The 12,404-nt window shown below is 38.3% G+C and overlaps 1 protein-coding gene across 1 annotated transcript in view; it reads left to right on the top strand.

Annotated features, from left to right (window-relative positions):
* The window catches only part of atr (ATR serine/threonine kinase), a 71,780-nt gene that overhangs the window by 45,167 nt on the left and 14,209 nt on the right, over positions 1 to 12,404 (top strand). The window contains exons 32-40 of the mRNA XM_057859317.1: positions 1,306 to 1,397; positions 1,474 to 1,651; positions 4,198 to 4,368; positions 4,516 to 4,675; positions 4,748 to 4,927; positions 7,635 to 7,777; positions 9,481 to 9,578; positions 11,672 to 11,901; positions 11,974 to 12,108. Coding sequence (XP_057715300.1) covers positions 1,306 to 1,397; positions 1,474 to 1,651; positions 4,198 to 4,368; positions 4,516 to 4,675; positions 4,748 to 4,927; positions 7,635 to 7,777; positions 9,481 to 9,578; positions 11,672 to 11,901; positions 11,974 to 12,108 — 1,387 coding nt within the window. The remainder of the gene's footprint in view (positions 1 to 1,305; positions 1,398 to 1,473; positions 1,652 to 4,197; positions 4,369 to 4,515; positions 4,676 to 4,747; positions 4,928 to 7,634; positions 7,778 to 9,480; positions 9,579 to 11,671; positions 11,902 to 11,973; positions 12,109 to 12,404) is intronic.

The raw sequence follows: 12,404 nt of genomic DNA, 5'->3' as shown, positions 1-12,404 counted from the left end.
ACTATCCTCATTAAAATATGAAAACCTATAAATGTTTGGTTAGTTTTAGTTAAAGCAAATACTGTTTTTTCATCTGTGTGATTTTTGACAAAGATCAGATTATATTTGATGGTGATTTTATGCAGGAATGTGAGAAATTCCAAAAGGTTCAGATACTTTTTCAGACCACTGAATGTGTGTGGGTACAGGTAGTCCCTGGGTTACGATGTACTCGACTACGCGATTTGGACTTTACAATGCTGGAGTCTCGGCCGCCTTTTTGTCTCCAGTCTGTTTTTTTTTTTTTTTTTTTTTTTTTTTTTTTTTTTTGGTCGTACAAACAGTACCTAATAATACCTCACGGTATCTTATATTTTACTTTACGATATTAACATGACTTGTTCTGTCCTCACTCAACGTGAAGTTGTTCAGCTTGACAGACATCAAACAAAGCAATTGTGCTTTTTCAAGCTTTTTACGTCCTTCACTTTTGACAATTTGTAAAGCTGTAACACACATATGTACACGTCTGTTCAAAACGACACGCATTTTAACAATAAAACACTCGACACAAAACAGTCGGTGTTCAAACACCTATCTAGTCAGATCAATGTGTAAATTTAGTAGGTTAAATTAGCCTAATATGCTTCACAAATGTCCGCTTGCTTAGATGCTACGAATGCTAACGTATTTACAATTCTCATAGCAAATCGCTCACATGTAACGCCACATATAGTAGCTCTAAACTTAATTACATATGCATACACAAACATATATTAGCTGAAGCAACTTACAGCCTTATGTGGGCCAAACCAGAGTGCAGCCATCCTTTATCCATGTGAGACGTCTGAGTGCTCCTGCATGGAAGCATTATTAAACGACAGTCCAGCCAGACCCAACGCTGCCGCCAGAGGGCAGTGTAGCCACCACCATTAAAAAAAATATACAATACTTTTGGACTTTTTGGATCGTTTTTTTTTTTTTTTTTTTAAAGGGTCAATTCCAACTTACGCGGAAATTCGGGTTACGTCGCGAGCGTAGGAACAGAACTCGTTCGTAACCCGGGGACTAGCCGTATTGCTGACGTCACAAAACAGCTGCCATTTTTTGGGTTGAAACATTTTTTTCTCCATTATTAAAGGTCTAAAAAAATTCCATTTGCATACTTTAGTACTTTGATCACCAGCCTTTGGTATGAAAGTGATTCATATGAGGTGTGGTCTGTCCTTTTAATAAAGAACATTTGAAAAAATTCCTGCTGGCTACGCTGGTTTTCATTTCATTTCACCTTGGTAAAAAGGTACTACATATGTTTGTGGGATTTAGGCACCAGTGGACCTCGGAACTGAACGCCTACAGAGTGGAGGCTGCCTGGAAGCTGGGTAAATGGGATCTGCTGGAGGATTATTTGAGTTCAGGTAATGAAAGAAATGATGAAATCCAATATGCATATTGATAGATACAGTTGAATGTAGCTTCAAAATGTGCCTTTAGACCTCCAGTCCAGTACGTGGGGAGTGCGACTGGGCCAGTTGCTGCTAGCAGCCAAGAAGCAAGACAATGCCGCCTTCTTTGATAAGCTGAAGCTCGTCCGTAAGGAGCAGGTGGTCCCGTTGTCGGCAGCCAGCTATGAATGCGGAACTTACCAGAGAGGATACGAGTACATTGTTAGGTCGGTTGGTGTTGGTTTTTTAATTGTTTTGCTTGATTAAAATATGTTAGGGTTGTATTTTCAGTACTAGGGCTGCACGATATTGGGGAAAAAATTACATAGCGACTTTTTAGGGGTTTACGATATTAACACTAGAAGTACTTTCAGCAGATGACTCACCATGACCACTTTGTACAGGTAGTGCCCGGGTTATGAATGAGTTCCGGTCCTACACTGGCGATGTAACCCGAATTTTTGCGTACATTGGAATGAACTTGTTAAGTACCCCAACAAAATAACTATCCAAAAATGCCAAAAGTATTGTATTTTGTTAAATGATGGAGGATACGCTGCCCTCTGGTGGCAGTGTTGGGTCTAGCTGGACTGTATGACTTACGAGCAGACTCGCCTGGCATGGATAAAGGACAGCTACGCTCTGGTTTGGCCCTCATAAGGCTGTAAGTTGTTTCAGCTAATATATGTTTGTGTATGCATTTGTAATTAAGTTTAAAGCTACAGTTTGTGGAGTTACGTGTGAGCGATTTCCAATGAGAATTGTAAATACCTTAGCATTTGTAGCATTCAAGATAGCAGACTTTTGTTTGGCAAATTAGGCTAATTTAATCTACTAAATTTTAGAGGTGTGCAAAATTTCCGATTCTTAGATTATTCGCGATTCGGCCGTGGAAGATTCGAGAACGATTCACAAACATCCAAATTCCGATTATTGAAATATGCCAAGTAAAGCGGAAGTACAACACACTCAGCGCGCCGCGCGGTCAATGAGCAACGGAGCGAGAGTAGCTAAACATCATGCTTCTCATTACCCGGCCCCTCGGGTAATGCCAATGCTCAACTCACGGCTCTAGCTCAACTCATGCCACGAGATAAAAAAACACAACAACATACCTGAAGCTGCTACAAAAGTACGTCATCCACATAATGTTACGGTAGATATCATTTATATAAGACTAGATGCACTACGGTAGCGGTAGCGTTTGCAGCACATCTACAAAAAGCTAGATGCAGACGTAGTAAACGGCCGCCATCTTAAAGCAGTACACTTCTCTGCAAGGCTGTTGTAGCGAACCTTCCAAGCAAACCTAATTAACTTTTTATCTAAAATACTCCTAAATCGGTAAAATATTGACTTGAATCTATCTTTAAAATAGTTTTAAAACTTTCACATGTCGAAAGTTGACAAAAGGGAAATTATGGATTAACGGGAGCAATTTTAACAACTTTAACAGTTGATTCACAACATTAAATTAATTGAATGTAGTTTAAAGCTGCTGATACAGAATGGGGACTGGAGTTTTTTATTTACTGTTATTTTTGTATATTTGTTTACTGCTATATGTTAACTTGATACTGAAATAGTAGTTTGGTTTAGCCTGAGAGTATTTTTGAACAATTTTGGAACAAATGTACAAAATATTAAAAAAAAAAAAAAAAAAAAAAAAGGGGGGGGTGCATCAATAATCGTTTTAGAATCGAATCGGACCATCTGAATCGTAATCGTAATCGAATTGTTAGGTGCCCAAAGATTCCCAGCTCTACTAAATTTACATATTGATTAGACTGGACGTTTGAACACCAATTGTTTTGTGTCAAGTGTTTTATTGTTAAAATGTGTGTCGTTTTGAACATTAGTGTACATATGTGTGTTACAGCTTTACAAATTGTCAAAGGTGAAAGAAGTCAAAAGCTTCAAAAAGCACAATTTCCCTGTAAATATGAAGAACTTCATTGAATTTTACACTTTTATTGAGGATAGAATACGTCATATTAATAAAGTAAATAATCAGATACTGTGAGGTTCAATAAGGTACTGTCGACTCCGCCTCTGGGAGCTCCGGGTATAATGAAATCCGGCTCGAAGGACCATTAAAATGTCAAGTTCACCTACCTGTATTCATGCAATACCGTTTAATCTAGGCTAAGGGATCTAATACATGTAGGGGTCTAGGATTCTATGTCTCTGCACACTTGCTGCTTTTATGAAGCATGTCCTGCGATGGGACTATTGCGCACGCGCACACTGCAATGGCAATGTTCAAACAATATATTGTGCAGGCCTATTTAGTACTTCTATTACAATCACATATTCAACGTTATAATTTTTGTTCATAGATTTAAATTCAATGCCATTGACAGCAATGGATTACAGTAGAGGTGAGAAAATCAATGCCCTATCCAGAACCACAACATCTCTTTGTGTGGCCTGCGAAATTAAATCATGTAAAATAAAAATTTGAAAAGACTTCTGTTGTCCGGTATAGAACTACAGAAGTCAGAGAATATTTTGCCCATTACCAACCGTTTGAGACAGCAGTGATACAATTTTAAAAATTTATTTAATTTTATTTTTAGATTTATTTTTTTATTTCAAGTTGTGTATGATATGTATAGCTTTCACAAATTAACTCAAGGTAAAATTGTTACTTGAATGTGCTGTAGAATGATACCATATGCCTGAAAAATAGGCTATACCCCCTTTTTAAACAAAAATAGTTTTCTCAAAAACGTTGTCTTGATCTTTCCATCCACTTCTTCTGTTATATCAGATTGCACATGCTGAGCGAGTTGGAGCACACGTTCACAGAGGGTAGCTCTGCCCCCGCCTTGAGTAAGCTCCCCTCCCATTGGTCCGATCGGCTGGAGATGACCCAAAACTCCTTCCGGGCTAAAGAGCCCATCCTGGCCCTCCGTCGGGCCCTGCTCAGCCTGCAGTCCAAGTAAAAACACACTTTAATTCCTTTCGCTCATTGGCTGTCATTGACAGCTAAAGACGTCCAATCCATTTTCACTGGGACGATTGGCAGCGTTGTAACGACTGTTGACTGTTGTAATGTAACGTTTTGACGGTCTTTTGACTTTTCTAGGCCTATAAACCAGAAGCTGGTGGGTGAGTGCTGGCTGCAGAGCGCCCGGGTGGCCAGGAAGGCCGGACACCACCAGACGGCCTTTAACGCGCTCCTGAACGCAGAGAACACTTACCTGGCTGAGCTCCTCACCGAAAAAGCCAAGTGGCTTTGGTCCAAGGTAGCATGTTAGCGTCAGGGCAATCGACCGCATCCATGAATAAATGCTTTGTTTTTGTGCCTGCGCGGTCAGGGCGACGTACACCAGGCGCTGATTGTGCTGCAGAAGGGCGTGGCCCAGTGCTTTCCCGATGAAAATCCCCCATCGGACCCTCACCACAGGCAGACCAAAGGCAGAGCCATGCTATTGGTGGGCCGCTTCATGGAAGAAACGGCAAACTTTGAGTCCAACGCCATCATGAAGGCCTACAAGGTTGCCATAATTCAAAATTTTTAAAATGATGTAGGCGTCAAATCTATTGTGACTGGCATTGATTGTTCGATCGCTAATCGAAGGAATCTACAACTATTTTGATTAATTGATTAAGTCCCTTTCACATATACATAAACACTGTTAAATCCCGGGATTTAAACGTGTAGCCCTAATGTGTGAAAGCAAATTCCTGGGTCGACTGACGCTGACATTTACCGAGCCGCGTCTTAGTATAATGCCCGGGACTTTCCCGGGAAGCGGTGTGCGTGAAAGCAAGCGTTAAATTCCCGGGTCATAGCACGATGCCTGATGACATAAATATCATTGCCGGTCGATCGTCATTTCTTCTTTCTTCGCAGTAAGACAATAAGCGGTAACCAAACCCCGCAATCATTAACATAACGAACTGGAAATTGCAGAATTAAACTGAAAATATAACGAAATTAAATTGCTACTGGATCGCAGAGCCAAGGATGAGAGTCCATCTTTGGAAATGTGTGGTTTATTTTGTTGCCAACGTTAGGGTCCGCAGCTGGGAAAAAAAGGTTGTACCTCAAAGCAGAAAACAACGCAGGGAAGCGTTCAAGAGTTTATTCAATACAATCAAAAATACACGCAATCGCGTAAAAGGGGGAATAACAGGATGGGTCTGTGACAGTAGGTTGACGGGAATATGTAAATACTAACCTAAACGGTAGGCAGGGAGCTGATAAGACAAAAAAAACAAATACACTCAAATACCAGCGCAACGTAGGGGATTTCAAAATAAGGGTGGCAATTGCAAGTTAATATCTCGGCACCCTTCTCTTGGATCGCCTAGGCTTAAATACAGTCTTGATGATTGAATTGGCTACAGGTACGACGTTGGGAACGCTCCCACAACCGACTCTGTAACAAAACACAATCTGACCAAGAGAATGTGACAGCCGATGCCGACCAAAAATGACGTAATGTCCGAGATAAACAATCGCGCCAGCAGCCCTCCCCGCACAGAGACAAGTTTGTGAAAGTGTCCAACCCGCGTCATTCCATGTGTGAAGGCAATGACATGGGTAAATCCTGCGTCACTTTACACAGAATTTTACCGGGATATGTGTGTGAAAGGGGCTTTAGAGACATTTTTTTTACCAACTCACCCTAATTTTTGGGCTTTTTAATAGAAAATACACCCAGCGCCGGCAACCCTGTATGGAGTTTGCTTGTTCTCCCTGTGCTTATGTGGGTTTCTCCGGGTTCTCTGGCTTCCTCGCACATCCCAAAAATATTCTGTATAGGCTGATTGAACACTTTAAATTGTCTGTAAGTGTGAGTGTGTGCGTGTATGGTTGTCTTTCTCTATGTGCCCTGTGACTGGCTGGGCTACCAATTCAGGGTGTACCCTGCATTCTGCCCGTTGGTAGCTGGGATAGGGTCGAGCACCCACGAGACCCACGTGAGAATAAGGTGTTCAGAAGATGAATGAATAATAGAAAATACTTTCATATGTATTTTTAATTTCTTTTAGTTTTTTTTAATTAAAACATCAAACAAAAAGGAGAAAAAGGAAATGTTTGTTTAGTTTAAAGAAAGGCTTTGTATTTTTATTAATTTGTTCTGTAGTCTAAGTTTTGAAAATATGTTGTTTTTTTTTAAAGAAAAAGAGAAAAACAGTAAAGATTTTCATGTGAATTTATTTTTAACTAAAGTGAAAAAATATTTTTATTTGATAAATTCATGTATTCCTCTATTTCAAATTACAGTAAATATTCTCAGATTATTCAAAGAAACTAGGGCTGTCAAACGATTACAATTTTTAATCGAGTTAAATACAGCTTAAAAATTAATCGTAATTAATCGCAAGTCAAACCATCTATAAAATATGCCATATTTTTCTGTAAATTATTGTTGGAATGGAAAGATACGACACAAGACGGATATATACATTCAACATACGGTACATAAGTACTGTATTTATTATAACAATAAATCAACAAGATGGCATTAACATTATTAACATTCTCTTAAAGCGATCCCATGGATAGAAAGACTTGTAGTTCTTAAAAGATAAATGTTAGCACAAGTTATAGAAATTTTATATTACCACTTATATTTGTTTTATTAAAATTTGTAAAATATCAATCAAAAAATAAACTAGTAGTTCGCCATTGTTGATGTCAATAATTACACCATGCTCACTCACGGTACTAACCCATAAAATCAGTTGGACCCAAACATCAGCAGAGGGTGCCAAACACCAAAAAAACAAGTAACAAGCGGACATTCCACTGTACTGTCATTTTAGTCTGTTTGAGCGGGGCTTGTGCGTTAATTGCGTCAAATATTTTAACGTGATTAATTTAAAAAATTAATTACCGCCCGTTAACGCGATAATTTTGACAACCCTAAAAGAAACATGACGTTAATGCGTACTTTTGTGGGTCAAGCAAAAGGATGAGGTCGGGCCAGATTTAGGCCCCAAGGCCTTGAGTTGGACACCTGCATTTTAAGTGGTAATATGCCAAATTACTGTCTGGTCAATGTAAAAACAGATCAACTCTGGTTCGTCTATCACCATCACTGGCAGCCAGAGTTAATGTGATGTATAACCTGGGAAAAATGCAGTTGCACAAGAGTGAACATCATCTATGCACTAGTGTTGTAAACAACCACTCACATTACATCGCTTTTCCGTCCTTTTTATTGATGCTTTTGATGTTTTTTTATTTAGGATGTGACCACTCTTCTGCCTGAGTGGGAAGACGGCAACTTCTACTTGGCCAAGTATTACGACAAAGTCATGCCCATGGTTACCGAGAACAAGCTGGAGAAGCAAGGGAACCTCATCAGATACATTGTCCTCTACTTTGGAGCGTAAGACCCACTAAAACTGTCCTCGAAACTGAATTTGAGCTTTTGAATAGTAAATATTTTTAACATTTTAGAGAGGTTTTTTACATTTTTTTTTTTTTTTTTCCAAAAGGAAAAAAAAAATACCCCCCCAAATTCAGTTTGGATGCATAAAACTGCATCCAAACATGTAACAAATACAGTACATCTTGCAATTAGATTATTGCACAGTAATAGAGCTGGGAATCTTTGGGCACCTAACGATTCGATTACGATTATGATTCAGAGGCTCCGATTCGATTATAAAACGATTATTGATGCACCCCCCCTCCTTTTTTTGTTTTTGTTTTTTTTTAATTAAATGTTTTGTACATTAGTTCCAAAATTGTTCAAAAATCCTCTCAGGCTAAACCAAACTACTATTTCAGTATCAAGTTAACATATAGCAGTAAACAAATATACAAAAATAACAGTAAATAAAAAAACTCCAGTCCCCATTCTGTAACAGCAGCTTTAAACTACATTCAATTAATTTAATGTTGTGAATCAACTGTTAAAGTTGTTAAATTTCCTCCCGTTATTCCATAATTTCCCTTTTGTCTACTTTCGACATGTGAAAGTTTTAAAACTATTTTAAATATAGATTCAAGTCAATATTTTACCGATTTAGGAGTATTTTAGATAAAAAGTTAATTAGGTTTGCTTGGAAGGTTCGCTACAACAGCCTTGCAGGGAAGTGTACTGCTTTAAGATGGCGGCCGTTTAGTAACGGCCTCATCTAGCTTTTTTGTAGATGTGCTGCTCACGCTACCGAATCAATGGTGCATCTAGTCTTATATAAATTATATCTACCATTACATTATGTGGATGACGTACTTTGTAGCAGCTTTTCGGCAGCAGTCAGGTATGTTGTTGTGTTTTTTTATCTCGTGGCATGAGTTGAGCTAGTGCCGTGAGTTGAGCATTGGCATTACCCGAGGGGCCGGGTAATGAGAAGCATGATGTTTAGCTACTCTCGCTGCGTTCTTCCTCGTTGCGCCCCGAAGACCGCGCGGCGCGCTGAGTGTGTTGTACTTCCGCTTTACTTGGCATATTTCAATAATCGGAATTTGGATGTTTGTGAATCGTTCTCTAATCTTCCACGGCCGGATCGCGAATAATCTAAGAATCGGAAATTTTGCACACCTCTAACAGTAAACATAAAATCTGAGTTGTGCATAATGTAAAAAAAAAAAAATTCTGTATGTAGAGACATTCGTAAGTAGAGGTACCACTTTACAAATGTTTTCATAGTTATACTTCTGCTTAATTTTTTAAAAATGTATTTACATTTATCTAACTAAAAAACCAAAAAGTGTAAAAACAGGAAATCTTTTTTGTTAAATAATTTTTAAAATCTTTTGTTTTCAAACTTAAAACAAAAACAGTAAATGTTCATTCACATGTTATTGTTTTAAAAAGTTTTTTTTAATTATTTAGAAAACAAAAGAGAAAAACGGTAACTAATTATTTTTTTTTACATTTGACAATGAAAAAAAACTGATTAAATTAGAGAAACATGAATTCAAGTCTCATGATTTACTTTCGCCGGCCATACAAAATAACGTGGTTTGCTAGAATCGGCCCTCGCGCCACGAGTTGGACTTGCGTGATATAAATCTTCAGTTGTTGGTTGATAAGATTATTTTGTTCAATGCTTGTCAGATATCTTTTCTAATTCCAAACAGAGCGTTGCAGTTTGGGAACCAGTACATCTACCAAGCAATGCCCCGAATGCTCTCCCTCTGGCTTGACTTTGGAGCCAAAGTGTGTGAATGCGAGAAAGGTTTGTAGCCAATATGTACTGGTTTTGTCAGACTATTGGCCCCACAAATAACTGCACAATGTTAAGGGAAAAAGATGCTTTCAAAATCACAATACGTATACCAGAACGTTACCGGGTAATGTGACCTGGAATCTACCCGGCTCGTGACTTTCAGACAAAGGAGTGCCTTACCGGATCGGCTGTCTTTACACTAGTGGGAAATATAGAGGTACTAACAGCAAATTTCACATGCAACATTCGACTCAGGCATGATTTAATGCTATTCCTGGCTCTATTAAAGCATGTTTCTCCAATAGACACGCACGGGTAGCCATGGCGTGACATGTATTCGGCGCAATCTGAAATACCCGTATTTATCTTTGTTGTTTTTTAGCCTGTCCTGTTAAACACTGAGAATGGAAACCTAAGTGTCCTTATGGTCTGAACAGTTTTAATGTGCCACATGGGAGTTTAATGCACTCCAGTTGTGGGTATTCATTTTATTTTATATATTAGGAGAAAGCAGTAGACAGGAAGGGTTTAGGGGGGACAGAAAGAAAGGAAGCAGACAGAAGAGGAAAAGAATAAAAAGAAAAAAAAACATTATCAAATACTTATGCTCGCTAAGAACATAGTCTAATTATATTTACAGTACCTGTGGGCACCAACATACCAGGATTTGATTGGCTAAAATAGTATTTGCATGTAAAATTTCTGACAACGGCAATTTTGCCTACTTCCTGGAAATACTGTTTTTTTTTATCATTGTTTTCTCCACTATTACACATTATAAAAAAAAAGTTTTTTTTTTTTCTTTTTTTTAAAATATCAAATGAAAAGAAACAAGATTCTTCTTGTCTTGAAACCTTGTCTTGGGCTTTAACTCAGATTTTTTTCAAGATGATATCATCATACTTGATATTAACGGGACAGTTTCATGCATGGCAGAATTTTACCAATGTACTTCTCAACTGATCTCTACCATTAACGGCAATAGACGGCCAATTAATTTTTGAAATGGACTAATTCTATTGCCATTAATAGCACTGAAATGTAATCATTGGTAATAAGAACTAGGGCTGTCCCAAACGACTAATTTTCTCCCGATTAGTCATCCGACTATTTTTACGATTAGTCGACTAATCTAATAATTACATTTTTTTTTTTTTTTTTTTTTTTTTACCAATTTAGCAATGAAATTTTTGTTGACGCTTATAAATTCACAAAAAACATATTGGAACACTCAAATTATTTATTAAAGTACAAATAAACATGTAAATAACAATAATAAATCACAAATAAACAATGAGTTCAAATGCTGATAGAATTAACTAGTGTAGCATCCCGATTGAAAAGATGGTCTCTTAAACTGATGGTTTACAACTTTTATTCCATCCTTGATGTAAACACACTGTAAGAGCTACGGTGCACACAAATAAAGCAACACAATTAGAAATTAACAAAAACTTTTCACCTTTTTCCTTTTAACCCTTATTTATATATCAATGAATTGCCTATATGAATTGCCTTTACCTTAATTTATTACCTTATCATTGACAATCTCTCCCTTGAGTGCAATCACTGTATATACTGTATATATTTATGACCTTTTAACATTATATAATTTTCTATACCATAAAATAAACCATAACATGAAATAAACCTTTCAATTAGCATTAAGAACAATACTAATAGCACTTATAGGCCCATTGTCAATGAAACATTATTATTTAGTAAGGCGACAGCACCCTCTGGTGTACAAAAAATGAAAGAAAAAAATTACAAACTGCGTGAAGGCGCTTGAGGTGTTTATTCAAGGCCGACGTGCAGCCAAGCTTGGCATTGAAGAGAAAGGACAGAAGAGTGTACTCTCCTTTGTTTCTTTGAAATAAGGCAATGTTTTGGACACTCTGGTGCGCTTTTTTTGGCTTTGTGCCGCTTTCCCCGCTTGCAAACAGAGCATCCGACATTCTAACTTTCCACGCATATATTTTTTTAACCCTTCATTAACCGTCGACGGGATGTTGTGCTCGTCGACGGATTTACGTCATCCATGACGTCGACTATGTCAACTAGTCGGGACAGCTCTAATAAGAACTACATTTTTTCCGCAGCCGGACGGGCCGACAGGATGATGCGTCAAGAGCTTTCCAAGATCAACACGGTGGTGGGCGAGCAGTGTGCCAAACTGGCTCCTTACCAGTTCCTCACCGCCTTCTCGCAGCTCATCTCCCGCGTATGCCACTCCAACAATGACGTCTTTGCCGTCCTCACGACCATCGTGGCCAAAGTCTTCTTGGCGTACCCGCAGCAGGCCATGTGGCTCATGACGGCCGTGTCCAAGGTACGTGTGGGTTGGTTCGTCAATGCCAACTGTATTCTGATGATAACGAGATGATGGTCGTTTACCCTTCAGTCGTCCTATCCTACCCGCATGAACCGCTGCAGTCAGATCCTGAAGAAAGCTATCAGCCTCAAACCGTCGTTGGACAAGTTTGTCAGTGACGCCAACAGACTCACAGACAAACTGGTGGAGCTCTGTAACAAACCGGTAAGATTAGAACAGATTAGAGGTCTTTCAATTGAAAAATAGGGCCGCCACAAACAATTGTTTTGACTGTTGACTAATCTTTTTTTATATTTTTGCAAATAGGGCCCTAATAATAGGGCCCTAATCTTTTTAGATATTACATTATTTATGATTGTATAAGTTTCTATTTTTGCTGTAAATGTGTACTAAAACCAAAAATTACCGTACTTTTCGGACTATAGGATGCTACTTTCTCTCCATTTTGAATCCTGCGGTTTATAGTCCAGTGCAGCATATTTATTGATTTATTTGGGTTG

Source organism: Corythoichthys intestinalis, chromosome 15 (genome assembly GCF_030265065.1).
Source record: "Corythoichthys intestinalis isolate RoL2023-P3 chromosome 15, ASM3026506v1, whole genome shotgun sequence".
Lineage (NCBI taxonomy): Eukaryota > Metazoa > Chordata > Actinopteri > Syngnathiformes > Syngnathidae > Corythoichthys > Corythoichthys intestinalis.
The sequence above is the reverse complement of the archived record's forward strand: the minus strand, read 5'-3'. Positions and strand labels throughout refer to the sequence as shown.